The sequence below is a fragment of the Copadichromis virginalis genome, linkage group LG9 (genome assembly GCF_057382275.1).
Source record: "Copadichromis virginalis isolate Kocher_CV1m ecotype Utaka linkage group LG9, C_Virginalis_male_GT1.1, whole genome shotgun sequence".
Classification (NCBI taxonomy): domain Eukaryota; kingdom Metazoa; phylum Chordata; class Actinopteri; order Cichliformes; family Cichlidae; genus Copadichromis; species Copadichromis virginalis.
Genome location: NC_140626.1, coordinates 5,928,972 through 5,954,771, shown reverse-complemented (window position 1 = coordinate 5,954,771; position 25,800 = coordinate 5,928,972). Strand labels below are relative to the sequence as shown.

The 25,800-nt window shown below is 42.2% G+C and overlaps 1 protein-coding gene across 1 annotated transcript in view; it reads right to left on the bottom strand.

Moving 5' to 3' along the window:
• Positions 1–619: 619 nt before the first annotated feature.
• The window catches only part of stk17a (serine/threonine kinase 17a), a 38,993-nt gene continuing 13,812 nt past the window's right edge, over positions 620–25,800 (bottom strand). Inside the window, exons 2-7 of the mRNA XM_085467481.1 lie at positions 19,887–20,099; positions 5,645–5,792; positions 5,033–5,159; positions 4,894–4,942; positions 2,634–2,813; positions 620–1,609 (exon numbers count right to left, since the gene is read on the bottom strand). Of these exons, the coding sequence (XP_085323607.1) occupies positions 1,237–1,609; positions 2,634–2,813; positions 4,894–4,942; positions 5,033–5,159; positions 5,645–5,792; positions 19,887–20,099 (1,090 nt within the window). The 3' untranslated portion in view covers positions 620–1,236. The remainder of the gene's footprint in view (positions 1,610–2,633; positions 2,814–4,893; positions 4,943–5,032; positions 5,160–5,644; positions 5,793–19,886; positions 20,100–25,800) is intronic.

Below are 25,800 nucleotides of genomic sequence, written 5' to 3'. Positions count from 1 at the left end.
CATGAAAAACAGCAAGAAGTGAGGCCATCGTTCTCTGCGCATGGCACTAAATACAAATACACACAGGAGGCTCAGTGAAATGCAAACATGCCAACAGAGATTTGATCGCTGGCAACTGCACATCGCTTATGTGTGTGCTTTATTTAGCCACCACCCTCCTGCTGAGGTCATGAGTCCAGGCTGCTCTGAGGGTGCAACACATTTCCTGTCAGTCACTCTGCATGCTCCAACTTTTCTGAAATATTTTGCTGGCATCAAATTAAAAATCTTAAATATTAATAAAATGAGCGGAAATAGAAACCAGAGATCATATGTTTGAGTAATCTTTATCTGAGAGCTAAGGTGAAATAAATAAAGCTTGCAGAGTCATACAGTGGCACTCATACTCAAACCCCATTGGCTCACAGGGGGCCTAAGAGGAAGGACCACAGCACGTGTCTTCAGATGCTTCTTGTCTGATGGCTCACACGGAAACTCTGTTTGAATCCAGATATATAAACTACACTGCATTACTTCTAGAGAGCCAGCTGCAAGCGTACAAGGACTTTTATTAGTCATATTAATAAGAGAGCAGGAACAATAATGGCTGCATTTAGAAATAATTTAGAAGCATAGCACCAGCATTTTATATCTTTCCTTTATTATGCAAGCAGTTCTTTAAATTGCATTTAACTAAATAACAATAAAAAAGCTGTTCTGTAGCTTTTTCTCATATGACAGTCTCTCGTGTTTATGCCCACTGTTTGTGATCCAGAACTACAAAACAGGCGTTCTGTCATCTTAAGCCAAAAATGAACTTTCAGTTTGAATCAGTGTTGGAAACGTTTGTGTACAGGTCTGCGTGTACGTATCTGTGCTGGTCTTTGACAGCTTTTACAGCTCCTATTCCCAGAATGTGAATTCTGCTCAAACACACTGAGGCGGAGGTCTCTCTTTTGGTATCAAATGGGAGCAAACAGTGTGTCATGCTGCCGCTACACTCTGTCAGTCATTACAACAGCAAACCAAATAAAATGCAACATCAAGCTACAGTAGTTACTTTAGGAGGTGTTGAGGAGGAGGAGGGTAAAGTGAAGTTGGCTTTGCAGGTTCTTAAAAAGTTCCAACAGTTGAAATAAGAGACTGACTGTGCAACAGTATCTGATTATATACTTACAGTATATATTTAAGAGGGTTTGTGTGGTAATGTGACAGCACTAAGTTGTCCTCGGTGAGATTGCTGGTGCGTGTAATGGGTCAGTAGATGAACTCTCCAGGGACTTCCTGCAGAGCACTGAAGGGCTCCTCGAACTTGAAGCGTTTGGAAATGGCTTTCTGCTCAGCAGTCAGGGCCGCCTCCTCCACGCTGGAGGCGGAGGACTGACGGCACTGACCCAGGGTGTAGGCTGCCATGACTATCAGCTCCTCTGTCAGCGGGCCATGAACTTCCCCTGCATCCTCTTCCTCAGCTGAGCTTGTACTTGTGGGAGGTTCGGGACTGCTGGTGGAGCTGCTGGTGGAGCTGGGCTCTTCCTCCACAGAGAGGATCTCCTCCACTGTCTGGTTGTCCTGAGGCTCAGTGGGCTGAAGCCACGGATGTGTGAGACAGTGCTCGGCTGTGGCCCGCTCCCTGGATACAAACACAGACCCACACGTGAAACAGTTATCCATGTCATACTCTCCAAAAGTTGATTCTGTTCATCTGGACGTAGCGTTTGTTGGAGAAATGTTTCGTCACTCATCCAGGTGACTTCTTCAGTCTCAGCTGACTGCAGGTTTCCCCAAATCTTATAAACAGGACATTTGCATAATGACTGGGAAAAAAAAAAGAAAAAGGTCCACCCCTAAAGATCGGGTCCCCCGACACAAACAGAGTATTGTTGTTTACGCTGTTAAGTGCCAGGATTTATACATCAGGTAAACCAAACAACCTCTGGTGAAGCAGATGGCACAACGCAGAAGAGCCACCTGGTCAGGCCAGGACTCTGCAGTCTGTTTACACCTACAGGCCAGTGGACACTCTTTCAAGGATGAGGATGTAACATCCTGAAAAGGGAGGAACGCTGGTTTGAGCGCGGAGTCAAGGAGGCCATTTACGTGAAAAGGGAAAGACCATCTCTGAATGGAGGAGGGGGCCTAAGGGTGCATCTGTCACCATCTTACAGTGCTGTGATTGCAGCCATTCCCCAACTCTGTGAATGGTACTCATGGCCATTGATCAGTGGGTTTTGATCAATGGTCATGAGAATTTGCATAATTATGATTAAGGAACTGACCTCCCAGCCCATTGTTCCTTCAGTGGGCTGGTTTCAGTCATTATGCAAATGTACTGTTTATAAGATTGAAACCTGCAGTCAGCTGAGACTGAAGACGTCACCTGGATGAGTGACGAAACATTTCTCCAACAAACGCTACGTCCAGATGAACAGAATCAACTTTTGGAGATTTACTTACCTGGATGATTGAGCGTGCATCAAGACATGTCATACTCTGTTTCAGCGGCAGTCAGCCATTTATCTTAAACTGGTCATAGCAGGTCAAATGTTATAAAAAATGCTGATTAAGCTCCAAAGATAAGAGAAATACACAAAGGCAAAAATGATACCACATTCTGAGGCCACATTAGAGTGAACTGTGTTGTTTCTGTGACTGACTGTGGGTGTTTGCGGAGCAGCATTTGGATGAAGGACAGAGCAGCTGGGTCCAGCTGCTGAAGCTCCTCATCACTGTAGCTCACACTGAGCTGGGAAATGTTGAGAAACGTCTCCTGCTTGTCTTCGCCCAGGAATGGAGAGATTCCTGTGAGCATCACATATGCCAGCACACCAACACTCCTAAACACACAAAGCAAAATATTCAGGCTTCGAGTGCGATCAAACGCAACACTTAAAACAAGGAATACTGTTTCTATGACAACAAAGCTAGAAAGGTGAACAATCAAAGTTCATATCTGGGATCTCGGCTTCAGTTTTGTTGGTACTCTCGTAGTTAACAGTCCAACGATACGACGTACATGCAGATAAGCAGCAAAAACTGATGGATGGCATTCACAAACACTGATGTGTGTGTCTCAGTGTTTGTATGATTCAAGCCTTTTGAGACTTTGTAAAAGATTCTGATGTTTTTTGTGATGAACATATTTATTAGGGGTGCAACGATATTCGTATCGATATTGAACCGCTTGATACAGTGCTTTCGGTTCGGTACGCATATGTATCGAACAATACAACATTTGTAATTTATTTTATCAACTTTCCTTCTGACGATGCTGTCTGTGTTGAGCGCTCAGTGGATCTGCGCTCGACAGTGCAGCCTAGGCGGAGCAGTCGAGTGCAGATTCACTGAGCGCAGGGCAAGCTAGCGAGACAGAAGTTAAGCTCTCCTTGCAACATGGACCTCCCCCACCCTCATTCAGATCTGGCGTTTGTAATTATTTTGGTTTTCATGTGACGTATGACCCTGAAGGTAAGCGAGTCATGGACTAAAGTAAAACAGCATGTTGGATGTGCCACGCAATGCTCAATTACATGGGTGGGAGCTAGTGTGTTAGCGCAGTTAGCTCGTTAACGTGTTGGCCGTCCAGCCCCACGCTCAGGGCGATCCGCGGTAGCTCGTTAACAGAGATTTGCCGTGTTGTGGCGTTAACGTCATTTCAACGAGATTTACGCTGACAGCACTAGTGGGAACACAACGAATATGACTGCACATTTACTCCGACATCATCCTAGTGCAAAGACAAGTGGAAGCAGACAAAAACAACAAGCATGCATGCTACAAAATTGACCCGAGTCATTTAGACAGCCGTTAGCACATGATTCTCCTTATGGGGACCTGATATGTTTAATGTGCTGCTGAGAATATAGCCCAGAAGAAGCGGATAGTATAGCTTTTATTTTGGAAAGAGACATTTCTCTGTAATAAACTCTCTTTTCCAAAGATGAGTGATTCCTCAATCAGATACAGGGCTCGCAATATCGCTAGCCCGACGTCCTGGGGCTAGCGATTTTTCCAGTCGGGCTACCAAAATCTATCTCTGCCCTGCCCGTCGGGCTATTGTAGGAAGGAAAAATATATGTCAATGCTTTTGCATTCTTTCAGAAATGTAGCTGGGTAATTATGTCATTGGCATCGATGAGCCACTGTCAATATGTGACATATTGAAATCGCATTTGAATTTGCGCTTGTTTTTTGCTTTCACTTTGCAATCGTGCGAACTGTGTATAGAGAGCGTCAGCACTGATCTGTGAGTGATGATAATTTGTGCACCAATTCCTCTGACATCGTCTTATTAATCGTTAGCTTACTATGCAAACATGACAAGTGAAATCTCCCGCAGCTTAAACATGTGAGAGGTTGATCACGCAGAGAATCGCTGAGCTTATGTGAGTCCGTGTGTAAAAGCAGCAGGATTTATATTTTAGTTCTGCTGAGCCAAATAAGACAGGTCAGGGTGAAGAAGTGACAGCCAAAGAAAAACTTACCACAAAACTGAGAAGTTATGACAAATCAGACTATAAGGCAAAAAGAAAGTGCAGCTTTATGGTTTCATGGACAAAAGAATTTCTGTGGCTGCAATATGACGAGCTAAATAACCAGGGCTGCACATAAGTGGTCCGCAGGTGCGCATTCGCTGTCAAAATAAAAAATGCGCACAAGATAAGAAGTTGCAACGTGTGTTTGCATACATAAGATTGCCTGAAAATCACCCATACTGCCAGTAGGGGGCAACAAAGTTAAAAGTTCTACTCAAATGAAGCTCATACTGGAAAGAAAGCTGAGGAAATTGTATTGAGATGTCTGTTTGTGTGTGACTGCTGCGATAGGTAATTAGCAAAATTCATCAAATACAAGTTTTCAAAACCTTTTGTTCCACATGAAATTTATCTCAGTATACCACTATAGGACTTTCCTTACCACATGTCTGTTGCTGTGCTTATTGGCTCATAATTCAGAATCTCAGGAGCTGTGAAGACGAACAGACAGTTGTTGTTTAGAATCACCCCAGTGTTCGATTCTTGTAAGGTGGTAGCAGCAAGGCTGAGCAACAACTCACCAACATACTCTGGGGTTCCCATAATCTCTCTTAGTTCTTGGTGGCTGCTGACCATCCTGGACAGACCAAAGTCCACAATCTTAATGTCACCCAGAGGAGAAGTGCTCGTCAGCAGGATGTTCTGAGGCTGACAGGACAGCACACGTGTTATCGTTAGACAGCTTTTTAAACTGTGTTAACTTGTGTGTGTTTCATGGAGTCCACTGGCTGACCTTCAAAGCATTTTACTACAGAGTGAGAACTGAGTAGCACTTCAAGCACTTCCTATCACATGCACAGTTATATTACCTAATAATTATGTGTTTGAACTGTGTTGTGGGATAACCCAGGCAAACCTTAGCCTGTGCAAATGTTGCCCATCACTTTCACACAGGAAATACTCAATTTGTGCTTTAAACTGATTTCACTGGGGCAGATGTCATTCAAAATACAGATGTTTCCCTCTGCCTCCACGTGAGATAGAAGTTGTTCAGTTGTTGTTAGACTCATATAGACTTTTTGTGTCATGGTGATGTTTACACAAAGAATGTATCAGGGATTCGTTTACAAGATTGAAAATGGATCAACTACACAAGTGACACAAAGTAAAGGAGACGGTGGAGAGTCACAAACCTTTAGGTCAAGATGAACTACATTGTTCTGGTGGAGGAAGGCCACTCCCTCCAGGATCTGTCTCATGAGCCTCTTCACATCTTCCTCACTGAAGGCCTCATCCTCTTGGTCTGACACACACTGATTGAAAATTTCTCCTCCAGCCGCACTGCAACAGAAGACACATGACGTGGGACAGATCAGTTGCAAATCTGTTGACTGGCCCTCTGTAATGTGTCAGTGTCAAAGTATCTTACACCATTCAGGCCTGCAGACCCTCAAACATTTCAATGTGTAATTCTGGGGTTGGCTGTAGGAGGGAACTGCAGCAACCCAAACTACAGACTGTATGCTTGTTTCATCCATAATTTGACCGAAATGAATATGAAGCTTTTCCTACGTGATTACTTTGTATGGTGAATCCCACAAGACCCAGCAGAAATAACCCCCTCTCTAACCTGTCTGTGTTCTGACTTGTTGGAGGTGGAGGCAGAAATAGCACATCAAATCCAAATATAGCAAACTAATTATGAGCTTGAATGGGGCCATTTACACTGTTGGTGATAACTTGTTATTTTATTCAGTCGCACACAAATAAAAAGGGTTGTAATCAAAATACAAACAGTCAAACTTACTGAACCTCTACATCTAACTTAAATTTCTTCTGACCGGATGTAAACTCAATAAACTCGGTTCAAAATATAAAGTGAGGGCAGTCAGGAATAGACAACGGGTCCCCTTAGGGTGCTGGTGAATTAGGCTTTATCTCAGAGGAAGGCAGAGAGGAGAAGGAAGAGGTTTGTGTGACTGCGTTTTTGGTTTGCAGGTTGGGAAGAAAAGTCTGGGTTAGAACTGTTGAGTCCTAATCAAAGCCAAATGTCACAGTTCCTGACAGGAAACCCATTCTGAACACTGACCAAGGTGTGAGGCACTACTGAAGCCCAGCTACAGTATAACTACGCACTTCACACATTGAGATCCAGGACCTGAGTGAAGGGTTAAGTCAAACATTTCCAGAAGAGCAATTCTGGTTTTTCATTTGTAAATTCCCAAACTTCAACCTGACCAACAGATTCCAGTCTCCAAGACCAGTCTACTTTTCCTGGACCATTTTAAAAAAAAACACTGGATATCATAAAGCTTCAAGTTTAAAAGGTCTGCTCATGACACTGAAAAACATGTTTTTTATTTATGAATGCTACAAATCTCACCCCATTAACACTGTTTCTAAGGTTGTGATACATTGTTGCCAGCCCTGACCTCTCGTCCTCTCTAAGTGTGTGCCAAGAGTGCTGGCAGTGGTCTCTCTGTCATTTTTACAATAAACAGTATAAAAGATGGACATATGGGTATTTAGGCACTTGTGCATTGGCTTTTTTTTTTTTTTTTTAAATAAATCAGCCAGGTAGCTAGGTCCATCAGCTACTGTGTATTATTTTCACACTGAGACATGCATACAGACAGACAGACGAGCACAAATACACCGTCCATGCTTGGCAATGGTGGGAAAACATCTAGAGGTGTGGTCATACCAAATGTGTTTTTGTCTCAAGAACAGTACATAAGCTAGTTTTGTTTTTTACCCTTTTCTCTCCATCATGGCATCATGCTGAGTGCAACAGAAAAATGGCATCAGCTTAAAGAAAGAATGAATAAATCTTACACTTCCTAAGAAAACAGCATGCTTTGAAGCCAGACTTGTGCTTTCCAGTGGAGCACCATCAGCATTGTCTGCCCATCTGCAAATATACAGACAGGGGAGGTGGTGGCTCATCCATTTACTGAAATCAACAGCAGACGGAGTTTCAAGTTTCAGCCCATCAAAGCAGCTGCACCATCACTTTCAAAGCCAGTAAACAGTATCTGCAGATGGTAAACGGACTGGTTCATAAGTAGCACTTTTCTACTCTACCTGGGCACTCAAAGCACTTATGCAACTTGTCCTCATTCACACAGCGAATGGTTAGAAAAGGCACTTGCTGGGTACGGTTAGGGTTAGTAAGTAAGTGCTTTCGTTTTAACATTTGCACACGCTGATACTCTGACAGATGCATCGGAGGGCAATTTGGTGTTACCATGACTGGAACAGCCAGGTATCAAACCACCAACTTTCCAATTAGTTTATGACCTACTACACCTGAGCTACAGCAATCCCATGCAGAGAAGTTCCCTTTAACTTCAACTGCAGGATTTCACTGACAGCAGCTCCTTTGCATAACAGAAGGTGAACTAAGAAGTTGCAAACTCACTTTTGTACAGAATTCTGAGGTAGGTGATCAGGCAGGTGTCTGGCACTCAGTAGGTGTGTCTCTGGGGTTTGTAAGGTGATTCTCTGTATATTTTTCATTTCTCTTTTATGTAGTTAACGGCCTTTTTCATAATGATTACATGGAAAAATGGTTGCATAATGAATGAATGTTTGTGCTACAGACCATTTCAAGATGTGATACTAAAAACTGAGACAAAAAAATAATTTAGCAAAGGGGCACACCATGGGTATTAAAAATGTGACAAATCTATACAAAAAATAACGTCAGTGACACTATTGTTGTTGTTGTTTCATCTAGTGTGGGGAAAATACATATGTGTCAGATGTTTAAAGATTCTTTGATGTAATACAAAGGAACAAAAGAACCAAAACAACATTTTTAGGTTGTCTGAGGTAGTGCTGTGCTTCTGCTGATCTGGCTGCATATTTCATTGCTATATATTTCAAGGGGCCATCACAGTGTTTGAGGCAGTGGTGTTGTTTGACCTGCTGCCCTCTGATCAGCGCCTCAGGTCAATCAGATCCCACACCTCCAGACTCCTTGTTTGTATACATATTTCTGCTGTTTGTTATTTATTCCTACTGTCAATACGATTTATATTTTATTCCCACAGTTGGTGTGGAGCACCCACAATGTCACTGTTCATTTAAAATGACAATAAAGCCCTATTCAGTTTTATTCTATCTAGCTGCTGGTAGACTTTTCTCAGCTTAAATCTGGAAATTTAGAAGAAACATAAGACTTTGTAGACACAAATAATGATGTTTTCCTGTTTCATTAACTGTTTACTACAGTTACAAATGGCCAGTCCTGATAAAGTTTGCTTCCTAGCACCATTATTATTTTATTAGCCATAGCTGCTAGCTCCTACCCTTGTGTCACGTCACTATTGGGTAATTTCTAATACGTAAAGGACTAATGTTAACTGTGTGTTGGCTGATATTAATCATGATTAATAATTGTGATCAACTGTTTAATACTATAATCTTGTTAAAGTTGTGCGTCATATTTATACTGTTGCAAATTAATGTGTAATCCAAAAGTCATTCTTAGTATTGAATGAGTATCGCATTTTTTGGTTTATGAATCAAACATGGATAACGCAGAGCCTACATAATGGGCACGCAGTGGAGAAACTCTAATATCCGTTTCAGCTCCACAACCACAAGGACATATATAAGATTTTTAATTATTTAATTAGATATTTTAATTATTTCTCCCCCAGTTTGAATCACAAAACCCCACAGATTTCACTTAAGTGACAAAGGCCAATAGCCCACTGTTTTATGAAGGCAGTGATGCAGCTTAAACATCAGTGTCTTCATAAATAACTTTGTGCAGAAAGCAGTGTGTGACTGGAGAAAGTGCCAGAAAAAAATAGAGCACCGGAAATGAAAAATTAACGATTAATAACTAGGCCAAAGCAGAGGGAATGTTCAGTGTTAATCTGTTGGCCACACACCTGGTTAACAACTGCAGGTGCATTCAAAAGTTTGAGAGAAACCTCATTTCTCAGAGGATCAGACAGATATGAATGCAGTGTGGTGCCACACACACTGCTCTGCTGTGAGAAGTCTGATACGCCAGACTTAATACATTGCAGGTGTATCCAGGTCATTTGACCCTGGAGGACAATGAAGAAGAGTAACACTTTCTACTAAAAGTATCATTCACCCAATTAGACTCCAACATGCATACAGTGTATTTATCCATACCATAGCACTTTTATCTGACACACACACACACACACACACACACACACACACACACACACACACACACACACACACACACACACACACACACACACACACACACGGGGCAACTCAGGATTTAGTATCAGTATTATCCCATAATGGGCCCATGAGAATGGAAAGTTCTTTGAGTGATCTAACAGTTTTCCACTTTATGTACAAAGATGCAGTTAGTTCACTTCAATAATCACCTGCAGCGAAAGCAAGTGGCTCGAAAGTGAACACATGCAGGGGAGAGCGAGGGAGCCAGTGATGTCCTAAGAAAATTAATACAGTGTAAGAGGAGGTTTTACAGGTGTTTGTGTATGAGGACAAAATGGAAGATAAAATAAATAACAAGAGGCTGAAGAAGAAAACAATACGATTTTCAATAAGGGCCACTTTAGCTCAGGAGGTGCAGTAATTAGAAGGGTGGTGGTCTTTTTACTTGATGTAGTTTCTGAGGAGAGGATATCAGCAAAGTTTAGTATTGTGGTCTAGACCAGCGGTCCCCAACCCCCGGGCCTCGGACCGGTACCGTCCCGAGAGTCGTTTGGTACCGGGCCGCGAGAGTTTAGGTTCAGGTGTGAAATGTATAGTTTTCAGGGTTTTTATCGGTTTTCAGCGTTATTTTGTTATCGTTTTTATCGTTACCTCGGTTTTCCTGGGTCTTTTCACGTGTGTTATGAATAAATCTTTTTTTTGGTACCGGTACTGGTTTTATTTTGTTGTATTTATCCACGACACCTTAAAGGCCGGTCCATGAAAATATTGTCGGGCATAAACTGGTCCGTGGCGCAAAAAAGTTTGGGGACTGCTGGTCTAGACAACCCAAAACGGGATGTCCACATAAAAATAAATAAAAAAATAAATAAAAAAATACACATCCATGCAAAACATGTGAGTCGCAAAACTGACACTGTGCCTCTCGTGTATAGCTTTAGTAAATCAGTTATTTTTGCAGTTGACCTCATTACATTTGTATTGTAGGAGCGCCACAGGAAAGGCACAAGCCTTACACAAGCAAAGACCCCCCTGCATTTAGTCATTACTTATTATTAATATCTGGCTCCTTTTATGTTGTAAACTGTTTAGATTTTACTGCATAAAATAGTGCTCATCACATCTTGTTGACACCAGCTGATTACACCACTCCGTCTGTCCACCTGACCTGAGGAGGAAACAAATGTCTGACCTGATCTTGTCGGTCCAGTGAACCACCGGTGCACCTCAAGCACTCCTCAAACTGTCCTCATTCATAAAGTCCTCTACAAACACTCACATTAGGGGTGACAGCTGGATTTCTACATTTCAGTGCAGCTAGCCAGCAACGAAAAACAACTTACTACTTGAGACAGAGAGTGAACTTGAACAGTATATTCTTGGTTTTAACAAAAAAACTCATTGCTGCAGCCAAAGACAGTGGAGAAGTGACCAACTTGTTTTCCACTAAGTTATCATTTCTGTCACTTAGCTAACATAAAATAATGTAAGTCAATAAGCAGCAACCAACCAAACCCACTGGTGTCACATTCTGTACTGCCACAAGATGGTGCTAAACTTGTCCCAAAAACTGATTTATTAAATCCAGCTTCAAAGATAGTGTTCAATCTAACAGATATTTAGAGTAGCTGTAAATTAGTCTTCATACATGTAGCGTTACATGTTCATGTTATTAAATACCTACTTCATACAGACTACTGATGTGTCAGTTGCAAACAAAACGGCTCTTAGAGCCGACTCTTTGAAGTGAACGACGCGAGCCGACTCCTTATTGGGAGCCGTGGGTTTGTTTTTCCCCCCCTTTCTCTCACCCTATCTCGCACTGTTTTCCCCGCTTCACTCTGCACAGAGCGGGAGGGAAAGAGAGAGAAAGAGAGCCAGGGACAACAAGGTCACATTAGAAAGGTATAGTAATCATCCACAACTATTTTCAGTTGCGGATGATAAAGGATTCAGAAAGTTTATTCATGCAGGTCCATATGACAGAGGATGTGCATCTTCTTTTTGTTTTCATATTTTTATTTATATTTAATTGTGTTGTGGTTTGCAGTGTTTTGTGTTGTTTCATTTTAAATTTGTTTAAAAGTTGAAATGTAAATAGTTGGGTTTGTATAATATGATTTATTTATAACATTTTATGTGGAGTGAATAAATAAAAGTATATTTACGGTGGCCCCTAGAGACAAAACACATACAAACTCCAAAACACGTAAAAACACAACAGAAGTGCTCCAGGATGCTAGGGGGCAGTGTTGAGCTTTTGTTACCTAGAGGCTACACAAGCCAGGAAGTACCAACAACTGGATTTGGTGTGTGGTAGTAACAGGTAAATAAACAGTTTTTTAAATTATTTGAATATATATGAGTGCTTGTGTATAAATACACAAACAATACACATGCTTTCAATTGTGTAATTTAAGTGATCTAGTAGCTCTGCTTTGAAGTTCAGTTCATGCTAGAAATGTGTTTTGGAGTTTGTACGTGTTTTGTCTCTAGGAGCCACCGCATATATTTATATATAAACATATAAAATTAAAACCACAGGTTTTTTTTTACATTAGTAATTCCTTTTGTGCATAATTTTATATTGTTTTTGATAATAAATTAATTAAAGCAACAAAACAACCTGAAGAGCCTGTTGGGAGCCGAAAGAGCCGGCTCTCTAAAAAGAGCCGGAAATCCCATCACTAATACAGACCCCATCTCCAACGCCCCCAAAAAACAAACAGTGGTGATGTGCGGATTTACACATGTGGGAGTTACAGTGTAACTTCAACATGCAGAGGAATCAAGATCTGAGTTAAACTGTGACACTTAATCCAGCAAATACTGATAAGACTTTCATAACAGGCTGCCTGGCTTCTTAAACAGAAGTAACCTAATCAACTTAAGAGACAGAAGTCTCACTAAACAAGCGATCCACACTTCCAAAATCCCCAGCCACACACTGACACTAAAACCACATTTTGAGCCTCAAAAAGGCCTTCAAATTTGTGAGGACCGGTGAGTGTGTCCTCACAAATGACTGTTGGTTCTCACAAGTATAGCAGAATGCAGATTTCGGTCCTCACAAAGATAGCTAGACAGGAACACACACACATTATATCAAACAAACACAGATTGGCTAGCTGCCTGCTTGTTGGCCTGACAGCCTTACAGTAGACCCTGTGAGATGTCAGGTTGACCCAGAGGCTGGAGGGCAGTTTGAATTTGATTAATGAGTTGCTAATGTAATTAATGCCAGCACAGTCCTGTGGGACTGAATCAATTTAACTTTGGTCGGCCATCCGTTACCATCAACTTCAGATGATTTGTTGAAAGGAAAAAGAAAACAAAATCGCTAACACAGAAAGACAGAATTATTCACACTAACATTCACATCTGTGGACACTTTATAATCATCAGTTAATCTAACCCCACTGTGTGTGACAGATAGAAGGGGAACAATACAGTCAGACCGAGTGCAAATGAATGGAGCAAAGTGACCCTTCATAAAATATTCATGTCCAGAAACCCGGAGTTCCCCACATCCTAATGGCTCCATTTATTGGTGGAAAATAGAAGCTCAATAATTTGCCTACATGTCTGTGACCTGACATCATTAATTAACCTCCTACAGGCTTTGTTCAGCCTTTGACACATATATGTCATTTGTATAAAACCCCAATGAGTTTGACATTTAAGTTAAACAGTCTTCTATTTAAACAAAAAGAAATGACCATAAATAATGAGAAAAGGTGTTACTTCATTAATCAGTGTCTGTACTGTCCAGCTTCAACATATCAACAAATGATCAAATATCACATCATCAAACCAAATTTAAGCTGCAGAGTTCTACTGTTGACTTAAACTGTTAAACACATCAGTGAGCCTCACAGGGTGAACATACATCTAATGCATGTTGATTGTCATGTTCACATAGAAATTTTATAATATTTTGGTCAGATTACAACTACCAAGCTGCGTGCATGTTGCAGCTCGACTACTTGCGCTGTCAGCAACCTGCTAAATTGTGCTGCTGTTCAGAAACTGGCACACTTTAGTAGATCGCCTGCATGACTCCTACTTTACTTTGTCACTTTAATTTATTCTACTCAGTAAACCAGCTCTCTAATTCTTCCTGTTTGACCACTGTTCAATACAAATATAGTGATCACTGGTTGTGGGAAACTATTCACTTCTTTTTAAATATATTTGTGATGATGTCTGTGATCCACCCCTCCGCTGACTGTTTTTGGGTATGACACAGTGAAAGTAGTTTAATATGATAATATGATGATGATATTATGATGATCCTCAGAGGATATGATCTTTACAGTATCAAACCAGTTTATAAACCAGTATGTATCCATTTTTTTCAGTACGACTGGGCGAGGAGCCATACTTGGACTGATCACGTGCACTCGTGCGGCTCAATACATAATGAACTCCCAGTTGGAGCTCAGCCAGCAGCGAGCGCATGGAGCTCTTTATTGCTCTCATTCATTCTCTGTGGGTAACTGTCCTCTCTCTGGTTAATGATTCTCTGTCGCATTTACACTATTCATGTCTCAGTGTTATTCCCCCTTTTCTCTCTCACTCCCCACCCTCTGCAATGTCATGAATAGATTTCTATGACCCTCATTCGTAGACTATTTGCCCCCTCCTCCCTCTATCCTTCAATCCTCCATCACCATTTGCCCCACTGCCCGAAATATCTGTCAGCTGCTGGCCAAATAAAAGACGGGGAGAAAAGAAAAAAGGAAAGACTGTGTTGTCAACATCCCATGTCAGGAAGAATGGAAGCATTCTGCTCTATTGCCCTCCCATATAAAAAGGATAGCGAAAAGAATGGGGGACAGTACATAGACCGAATAGCAGCAACATGGGCCTAGATTTCCTTGTCTGTAGTTTTATTATGAATTTAGTAGCTTCTTCTATTCAACAGAATTTAAAATAGAAGATATGGATGCTATTCTACAATCTTCTTTGAGCAAACAAGCAAGGGGAAGAACAACTTCCTTTTAAACAAGAAGAGTAATCCAGCAGAAACAAGCAGGGCTGTCATTGGCCACCACCACTTCAAGGGGTGAAAAGAAACAAAAGACAAAACGGAGAGATGAAGAACAGCTAACAGGACAAAACTCAAACTATAGGCGGGTGTAGACAAGTTAATAACATGTAATCATGGCATAAACAAATCAGAGTAAAACAAGGGCAGCCTGAGCCTAGAGCAGAATCAGGGTCACCTGATCCAAAACTAATTATAAGCTAGATAGAAATACTGCATTCCTAAACACATAAATGAACAAAGAGACAGACAGACTGGCAGACACAAATATTTCTCGTATCGTTATACTTATACATCTACTGTTAATTTCATATAACACCAGTCAAAGTGCAGTATGGTTTGGTCTGTGTGTGTGAGAGATGTGTCCGCATTCAGGACGGCACTTAATTCTGTGATTAGCCTTTATATGAGCAATGGCTGGGACTGGGATTACAGACTGAGGTGGGCTTACTCGAGCACTTAAAAAAACGAACTTATGGGATCTTCTTAACTGGACAGATTGCACTGTATGGCATGTGCTGCTGACAGCACATAATCCTGCAAAACACTATAATCTGTGAAACACTGGCAGAACACACACTCATCTCTCACAGACAGAGTGAAATATGAGGCCCAGGCTGTGGACATGACATTACATTTCTTCAGCTACTGACAAATTAAGCGCTAAAAAACTGCATTAAATGCAACGAGTTTTGGTCAGAAATTTGTCATTACTGCTTAGATGTCAAAGACATGATGCAAACATTCTAAGGCCTGGACAAAAAAATCCTGCTGGCTGTGAAACCATGACCATGTATTAAATATTTGTGGAGAAAAACATAATGGGGAGCACCACTTTAAATCAAAACCCGCATCGGATTTCACCTTCAAATTAACTGGTAATCCTAAATGTCTGCATACTTTGACTTTTATTAATAGACCATTATCCTCAATAAATAACAAAGTCTAATATTTATGTGTCACTTAAATATTAAATGAGTTCTCTTCAACTGTTGTTTAGAATTTTATCTTTTTAGCCATGTAGCACAGGACACATGCATGTGTACCACGTAGCTACTTCATCATATAAATACTATGATATAGTAGCTCAGTACGAGACCAAGGGAGGAATCAGTCTTCAGTTTCAACTCTTCTCTCCTTGTCATCACAGCAGTGGATTCTTGTCCTTTTTGGGAAGGCTGAGCAGACTAAACCTTCCCAATAAAGTATAGTTGGTTTCAAGAAATGACACATTTGGTTAAGAGAACTACACAAGAGAAGAAAAATAACATAAGAGGTGACCTCATATGTGGGATTCCTAATTATTCTTAAAAGCTTTAAGACTCACTTGGACTTCCTAACAATTGGGATAACTGGCATGTACCATTCTGTCTGTGCAGTGAAAATACTAGTACAATCCTCAGCACTGTCAGAGGTTCTGTGTACACATGACAGCTGATCCAGAATGTGTCAATGCCATCTAATCTAGCAGTTTGCTCTCAACTGGTTAAACACACATTCTGTGCGTCTGTGAGTATGCACGCACGCACGCACGCACGCATGCATGCATGCGTGCGTGCGTGCGTGCGTGTGGGGATGGGGGAGGTGGGATTCACTATGGTCTGGCATGCAGGCAAAATCCAATATGGCATTGGCTGGGATAGAGACAAGGATAGACTAAGAGATTGGAAGTGAGAGAGACCTTAATCAGCCTGGCATGTCATGAACTGACACACACACACACACACACACACACACACACACACACACACACACACACACACACACACACTTAGAACCAGGTCAAGCATACCCAAACGTGACCAGTGAGATGAGATCAACAACTCATGCAGCTACTGCAGCCTAAATTACAGTTTCCCATTTATGTGTAATAATGCCACGCTAGCTCAGACGGAGCTGTCTTTCAGTTTGTCTCTATTACTGCTGTCTGTCTGTCTGTCCTCCTCACCAGAAGACAGAGGAAACCAAATCCATATCCTATAATGCAAATGGCGTGTGTGTATACATAAGAAAAAAGCAGAGCACATTGTTAGAATAGCTAGTGTTTGCTGAAGCATTAAAGTTTGGCCTGAAGCTTTGTAGGACTAGAAAGCTCATTCACACCAATACCCCTCTGTTTAACCCCACTATGTACAATAGTAGTCCATAAGTCTACTATTCCATGGCAACGTGATCATTCAAAATAATACAAATATTAGTGCATCTAAAAATATTTATAAAAGAAAAAAAGCTTGAAAAACTAAACTTTCATTTTAGAAAAATGAAATTTTTAAAATTAATTTCATTTTTAAAAATTGGAAATCATTCGATCCCTATACAACCGTTGCAAGAGCTTGGTTCGCATTGCCGGCAATAAGTCGGACTCGTTCCCGGTGGGTGATGGGCTCCGCCAGGGCTGCCCTTTGTCTCCGGTTCTGTTCATAATTTTTATGGACAGGATTTCTAGCCGCAGCCAAGTGGCGGAGGGCTTTCGCTTTGGTGGCCTCAGAATCTCATCTCTGATTTTTGCGGATGATGTGGTTCTGTTGGCTTCATCAGGTGAGGGCCTCGCACTGGAACGGTTCGCAGCCGAGTGTGAAGCAGCAGGACTGAGGATCAGCACCTCCAAATCTGAGGCCATGGTTCTCAGCCGGAAAAGGGTGGAGTGCCCACTCCGGGTCGGGGATGAGTTCCTGCCCCAAGTGGAGGAGTTCAAGTATCTCGGGGTCTTGTTCGCGAGTGATGGGAGAAGGGAGCTGGAGATCGACAGACTGATTGGGGCTGCAGCTGCAGTAATGCGGACGCTGCACCGGTCCGTCGTGGTGAAGAGGGAGCTGAGTGTAAAGGCGAAGCTCTCAATTTACCGGTCGATCTACGTCCCTACCCTCACCTATGGCCACGAGCTGTGGGTAGTGACCGAAAGAACGAGATCGCGGATACAAGCGGCAGAAATGAGCTTCCTCCGAAGGGTGGCTGGCCTCTCCCTTAGAGATAGGGTGAGAAGTTTGGCCATCCGGGAGGGGCTCAGAGTAGAGCCGCTGCTGCTCCACATCGAAAGGAGCCAGCTGAGGTGGTTCGGGCATCTGACAAGGATGCCCCCTGGGCGCCTCCTGGGTGAGGTGTTCCAGGCATGTCCCACCGGGAGGAGGCCCCGGGGCAGACCCAGGACACGCTGGAGAGATTATATCTCTCGGCTGGCCTGGGAACGCCTTGGTGTTCCCCCGGATAAGCTGGAGGAGGTGGCCAGGGAGAGGGAGGTCTGGGCCTCTTTGCTTAGGCTGCTGCCCCCGCGACCCGGCCTCGGATAAAGCGGATGAAGATGGATGGATGGAAAATTGGAAATCCATTTTCTCTAATCGTTACAGTATTTCATTTTGAGTGTGAGGAAATTACTACTCAAACAGTATAAATTCAGTTCAGTACAAGTAACTGGAATCATGGGATGAAGTTCAGTGACACACCTCACAAGGTGCTTAAGCGACAAATGATCATTGATGAAAATGATTGGAAACTTAAAAATTGTTGTAGGACAGGGCTCACAAGGAACAGGGATGACTGCATCATAGAGAGGATTGTCAACAGGGCTGCCACAAACGATTATTTTGATAGTCGACTAGTCACAGGTTATTTTTGCGATTAGTCGACTAATCAGATCATGTAAAACGTACAGCTTATTGCACCAGCAGCATCTGCTCTTATATAACTATCATTAGCTTACAGCTTTAAGTGTTTAAGGTATGTGCTGACTAAAAATAAAGACAAGATGATAGTTTATTACATTTTAATGAAATTTGCAGACTTCTGTTTAATCAGTTTATTGACGTTTATTCAGCTGTGTAAAACCTATAACTTTAATCTCAGCCAAACCAATTTACTCAGGAACAAATAAAATACTGAAAAAAGACAAACAATAACATTTTTAAGTTATCTAAGTGACTTATATATCATGTTTAACCTGAGTAGCGAAAAACGGCGGTGGGTTTGAAAACGATTTGCCGGGAGTCTGGTGTTCTCACCGGCTCTAGTGAGCCTTAAACCCCGGCTAGCTATCGAGCTGGTGGGTAACAGACGTCTCCGAAAACGGCGGAGCACTTCTGAAAATATGTGGTGTCTTGATAAACTGAGCAGATATTTGAGGTTGGGGTGAAAGCCACCACATACAGATGTCCTGAGGAAAGGAGCTACGACTGTCACATTCCTAATATCAAGTCACTCTTGAATCAGAGACAATATCAGCCCAAAGTCCTCGTTTCAGATGGAAGTAAATATATTTCATTTGGAAATCACATGACGTTTCTGTAGTCTGTGGTGATATGGGGTGTCATGTAATCTGCTAGTGTGGGTGATTGTTGGTTCACTGTGTCCTGACCTAAGCGCCACAGGGAATCTAAGGGGCACTGTCAAGTAGAAGAGGAGAAATCCCTGACCCAAAAATACAGATGAGATGAATGCTGCTACAAAAACATGTCACACTGCTGAAACTGAAATTAATGGAAAAGAAGGTCCAGCCAAGTTTGGAGTGTGGAAATAGTACTACAACTTACCTAAAAACTCTTTTCAGACGATGGATATTTCCGGATTGTAAATCCTTTTTCATTAAATCTTAAATATTCTAACAATTTGAGATAGTGGATTTCCTGAGATTATCATTTTGATGTAAATAATTTAAAATGTAATTTACTTTTTTCAAGATATTTTGAGAAGCACTAGTTTTTTTTGAATAAGTGGTGATTTTTGAGACTAAAAAAAAAGAAGCTTAAAAGACCCTGAAAGAGATCTTTATAGCAAAACAAAGAATTTTCATAAGATTTATTCTCACAGTAACTGCCAGTAACCTTAATATAATTAACAATGATTACAAGTTTACTCTGGATTATAAATCTTTATAAACAGTCTATGGTTAATATGGTGTCAAGCAAGTGTCGCCACTTGATAGCCACTGTGAAATGCTTCTGGGCACTTACTACACCATTACTGTGGAGCATTATCTAAATTATCATTAATTCATTTTACCGGGATAAAAACTGGATGTACAGTATTTATCCTAAAATGTTTGCTAACTTTGTGCCAAAAACAATTTGAAAATGCAATTTTTGCCCCTTTACGTTTTTGCACTTTTGAATTGCCATTCTGTTTCTTTGCAGTATGTCTGCTGGTGTTTCCCAGTAGGTCTCCATTTCTAAACAACATGAAAGGAAAGGTTTCAACCTTGAATTTTTGACACTCACAACTCCAGAACTAGCACCATCTCTGAAGCCATCTCGTAGACCTGGTGGAGGTTGACCACATGGGGACAGGCGCTGGCCAGTTCAAGTAGTGCAATCTCATGGATGATCTCCATCCGGCAGTCCTGCCCTTTCCGTCTCTTCCTCATTATCTTAGCAGCATACTCATGACCCGTGCACTTCTCCACACACTTTCTGACCACAGCAAACTTTCCCCTGAAAGAAAGGAAGACCATCAGAACTATATTCATAACAGCCACTGGTAGATGACAATATAACACTGACACTGCATGCTCATTGCACTGACCAATTAAAGAAACGAAAAAAAACAAAAACAAAAAAAAATGTAAATAATTTAATGCAATTTTATTTATACAGTGCCAAGGTAGGCATAAGGTACACCCTACATATAGATACATACATATAGAGAAAACTCAATTTAATGATTCAGTGCAAATAGTGAGTGAGAAAGGTGACCGAAGAAGAAACACTCAATGCATCATGGGCAGCAGCCTACACCTATTGAAGCATAACTAAGGGAGGATTTAGGGTCACCTGATCCAGCCATAACTATATGATTTAGCACAAAGGAAAGTTTGAAGCCTAATCTTAAAAGTAGAGATAGTGTCTGTCTCCCGAATCCAAACTGGAAGCTGGTTCCAAAGAAGAGGGGCCTGAAAACTGAAGACTCTGCCTCCATTCTAATTTTTAATACTCTAGGAACAACAAGTAGGCCTGCAGAGCGAGAGTGAAGTGCTCTAATAGGGTGATATGGTACTATAAGTTCATTAGGATAAAATGATGAATAGATGATGATACATCATCTGTTCCCAGATTCATTCCTATTTTCTATTATTGCAAAAACAGAACAAACACTGAAGGTTCTTCAAAATGTTCACAAAGAACAGCATTATTGAACTCTGTGCTGTAGGGGTAGTTATAGTTAGCCTAGAGCAAGAAGAGAAGCTGTGAAATTAAAATAAAATTGATAAAGACTTGTAAGACTTGTACAGCCCTGTGCCTGAAGCAGTGAACCAACTTGCTTGTGAGAGTCATGGGGCCGATGCTGCTGGGAGCTACAGATTCCAGCACTGATCCGTGCTTTCTGCCAGTGTGATCCCATGACAAAAACCTGCTACACATCAATTACCATACCATGCCGTCTTTATTTATAAAGCACTTTATGAACCCTGGTTTTAGTTTAAAGTGCTGCACATATACAAATAGCATAGACAGGAAATAAAATCAAATATGTTAAAAAACAGAATTATTTAAAAAAAAAAAGTCAACCTGTTTTAAGAAGAGCTTTAAAATCAGAAAGAGAAGAGGTCTGCCTAACCTACAACAAAATCATGATCACCTCTAAATTTACGCTTGGTTTTGGCACCTCAAGGAGCTGCTGACTGGTGGACCTAAGGGAGCAGGCAGGTGTATATGGCTGTATTAGCTTGGAGAGGTAAGAGGGGCCAGGCCATTAAGAGACTTAAAAACAAATAAAAGAACTTTTAAAAAGGACCCTATAAAGTACAGGCAGCCAGTGGAGTGAAATTAAAATGGGTGTAAGTCCTCAGTTAAATGACACATGGCAGACGCCTAATGGACACATCGCTAACCCAACAATAAAGTGCGTTACAGTAATCCAGTCTAGATGTAACAAAAGCGTTGATGACCGTCTCTTGACAAAACAGGCTTTATTTTGGCTAACTGCCTCAAATAAAAAAAGCTAGCTCTTAACAACAGCTCTGACCTGGTTTTCAAGTTTAAGATTTGCTCTGCCCAAGCAGAGAAGCCCAGACCTCCCTCTCCTCAGCCACCTCCTCCAGCTTGTCCGGGGGAACACCAAGGCGTTCCCAGGCCAGCCAAGAGATATAATCTCTCCAGCGTGTCCTGGGTCTGCCCCAGGGCCTCCTCCCAGTGGGACATGCCTGGAAAACCTCACCCAGGAGGCATCCTTGTCAGATGCCCGAACCACCTCAACTGGCCCCTTTCGATGTGGAGGAGCAGCGGCTCTATTCTGAGCCCCTCCCAAATGGCCGAACTTCTCACCCTATCTCTAAGGGAGAGGTCAGCCACGCTTTGGAGGAAGCCCATTTCCGCCGCTTGTATTCGAGATCTCGTTCTTTCGGTCACTACCCACAGCTCGTGACCATAGGTGAGTGTATTGGCGTAGATCCACCAGTAAATTGAGACCGGTACCGAGGGACACGGTCGAATGCCTTCTCCAAGTCCACAAAACGCATGTAGACTGGTTGGGCAAACTCCCATGCAGCCTCAAGTATCCTCAAGAAGATAAAGAGCTGATCCAGTGTTCCACGACCAGGACGAAAACCGCCTTGTTCCTCCTGTATCCGAGGTTCGACTAACGGATGGACTCTCCTCTCCAGCACCCTGGCATAGACTTTCCCATGGAGGCTGAGGAGTGTGATTCCCCTGTAGTTGGAACACACCCTCCGGTCCCCTTTCTTAAAGATGGGGACCACCACCCCAGTTTGCCAGTCCAGGGGTACTGCCCCTGATCTCCACGCAACATTGTAGAGACGTGTCAACCAAGACAGCCCTACAACATCCAGAGCCTTCAGGAACTCGGGGCGGACCTCGTCCACCCCAGGGGCTCTGCCATCAAGGAGTTGTTTAACTGCCTCAGTGGCCTCGCCCCCAGAGATTGCTGGGTCATCCCCTTCGTCCCCAGACTCTGCTTCCGCCACAGAAGATGTGCAGGTGCGATTGAGGAGGTCCTCCAACTATTCCTTCCACCGCCCGAAAATTTTCTCAGTCGAAGTCAGCAGCACTCCACCCGCAATATTCACAGTGCAGGTAGAACACCGCTTTCCCTTCCTGAGTCACTTGACGGTTTGCCAGAATCTCTTCGAGGCAGTCCGTAAGTCTTTTTCCATGGCTTCTCCGAACTCTTCCCACACCCGAGGTTTTGCTTCAGCCACCGCCCGCTGCCTCCGGAGTCCCACAGGCTAACCAAGCCCGGTAGGACTCTTTCTTCAACTTGGTGGCTCCCTTCACCTCCCTCCCTCGAACATGGTGTTTGTTATAGCCAAACTGTGGTTTGCACAGAAGTCCAATAACAAAACACTGCTCGGGTTCAGATCCGGGAGGCCGTTCCTCCCAATCATGCCCTTCCAGGTCTCGCTGTCATTGCCCACGTAAACATTCAAGTCTCTCAGTAGGACAACAGAGTCCCCAGGAGGAGCACCCTCCAGTACCCCACCCAGGAACTCCAAGAAGGCTGGGTACTCTGAACTAAGTGTTATGATACTCTGTCTCTCTTCCATTGTTAATTGCTTTTTTCTCCTTTTTGTAGCAACACACTTTCTGCAATACAATACTGTTCAACTGATGCTCACCAAAGTGTGTTCAAACACTGCTTTTATACAGACACGGGGTTGTAAGTAATCCAGAAAAGTTGAAACACCTGTAGGAATTAGTAGCACCAGCTTTCAAGGCTTGATCAACCTCCATTGCTGTAGAACAGCTTTAAATTGTTAACCCATGTTGTGTTCCCTAAAAAAGGCCTTTTTAATAATTCTGAAATATACATTATTTTTCAGTTTTGGGTAACCTTACCTTTCTTTTTTTAAACCTCTGGCAGTTCACCACTTAAATGTGTACCACTTCAAGATATTCACTGAACTTGAACAACTTGAATTGCAATAAATAACTGGAAAAATTGGGGTGTTCTGAAACTGTACAGTGTATGTACAAGTAATCCCACATTAGCCCCATCCATTAGCTCTTCAAATCTTTAGTGTAATCTCTTCAATCAGAAGAAAACTGGCTTAAACAGAGAGGGATTGAAATAAGGGGCCAGTAAAACATGAGTGAGGATTATATTGGAATTTTAATTCAATTCAATTTTATTTATACAGCGCCAAATCACAACAACAGTCACCTCAAGACACTTTATATTGTAAGGTAGACCCTACAATAATAGATACAATTTGAATTTGATTCGAATCATTCAAAGTTACTCTAACAGAATTCAAAAATAAAAATACTGAGTTTTGCATTAGCATATTAGTTCTGCGATGTGATTTTTTTGGACATGCTGCATGTCAGAATCAGAGAGACTTTAAATCTAAGAATTACTACCATACTACCAGGATAATGTTAGTTTACTTGGTAATTCTAAATTGGCCAAGCATGACAGACATGAAGTGCACAAAATTAGAATCAAGCACTGCATAAATGTGTGGTTAAATGTGGCTTGTAGTCAAAAATGCTTTCAGTGGTCAGTAAGGCAATATATGAACACCAGCCCATATTACTTTATGCCTGTTCTCTTGAGATAACATTGTGTTCAACTTGAAGCTGGTCTCATAATATAAGTCACTAAGATATTTTAAGAAACTAACTCCTTTAGCATGCACTCTTCTACTTCACATTTCCTTTCATTAAGCACTTTCAAAGATTTATACTAGAAAGCAAGTCAATGCCTTCCTGTTACAGTGAATGGGAAACTTCCTCAGAGCCTACACTCAGCTTTTTCTGTCCACCACACTAAGCGGTTCTGGCATTTCCTTTTTATTTTGTAAACCTTTCATCTATTCAGCTGTGCACATGAATATTGCAGTGAACAGGAAACAGACAATACTGCACCAACTGATTGACTGTGTACTAGAAAACTGAAGATTTACTAACTTCGATGACGATCGTATTATTTTGAGCACCAGCTCTCAGCCAAATAAACTTTTGCATAAACATGCAAAAGAAAAAAAAATGTTATATTTAAAATAACAAGTAGCAGGGGATGAGAGAGGGAGGATGGAGAATTGATCAGTTATTGGTATCGGAAAGTAGTGCACTGGAAAGTTGTTGGCCATGCATATTAATTAATGAAGGTTTATATTGGGATTGCTTTAAGCAGCCACCCTTAAAAGACCTCTGGGAGCAGTGCGTCACGTTCTAGCAGTGGTCTTGCCTGAAAAACGCAGAGAGACGCGGTTTAGTTTGGAGTCTAGGCCTGCCTTTCAGAAACCATACTGGGCCACCGCAGCCTTTTCTAAAGCAGTGTCAGCACATTTCCAAAGCCAGCAGCCTCATTCACAGGCTACACCCTAAAAGAGATGGCTTTTGTGCATGTGTGCAAGTCCATGTATATGTGCACACACATGCACCAAGCCAGAAGTGATGAAATGGTCACAATTATTGAAATAAATAGTCTTTAGGTTTAACAGGTGGATTTCTGAGGTGCTAAATGGCCTGTATTTGTATAGTGCTTTACTTTAAGAAGAAGAAGAAGAAAGTGTGTACATTATTGTACTTTATTGAGCCCCGTGGGGAAATTGCTCTCTGCATTTAACCCATTCACTCAGTGAAGCAGTGGGCAGCCATTGGGCGCCCGGGGAGCAGTGTGTAGGGACGGTACCTTGCTCAGGGGTACCTCAGGGTAGCTGTTAAGGGGAATCGAACCCCCGACCTCCCGATCATGGGGCAACCACTCTACCTACTGAGCTATCCCTACTTGGTCCCTAAGGACCCCAAAGCGCTTTACACATTCAGTCAGTCATCCAACCATTCTCACACACACACACACACACACACACACACACACACACACACACACACACACACACACACACACAGGTGATGGTAAGCTACATTGTAGCCACAGCCACCCTGGGGCGCACTGACAGAGGCGAGGCTGCCGGACACTGGCGCCACCGGGCTCTCTGAACAGGTGAAGTGTCTTGCCCAAGGTCACAACGACCGAGACTGTCGGAGCCGGGGCTCAAACCGGCAACCTTCCGATTACAAGACAAACTGCCAACTCTTGAGCCACGATCGCCCCCTGGTGCTATGCTATAACAGTGATTTTGCAGCCACCATCCTATCCAGCTGCTCACAGATATCTCACCAGCCCATCACATGGCAGCAAAGTAATACATTTAGGCATGAAGACATTGTT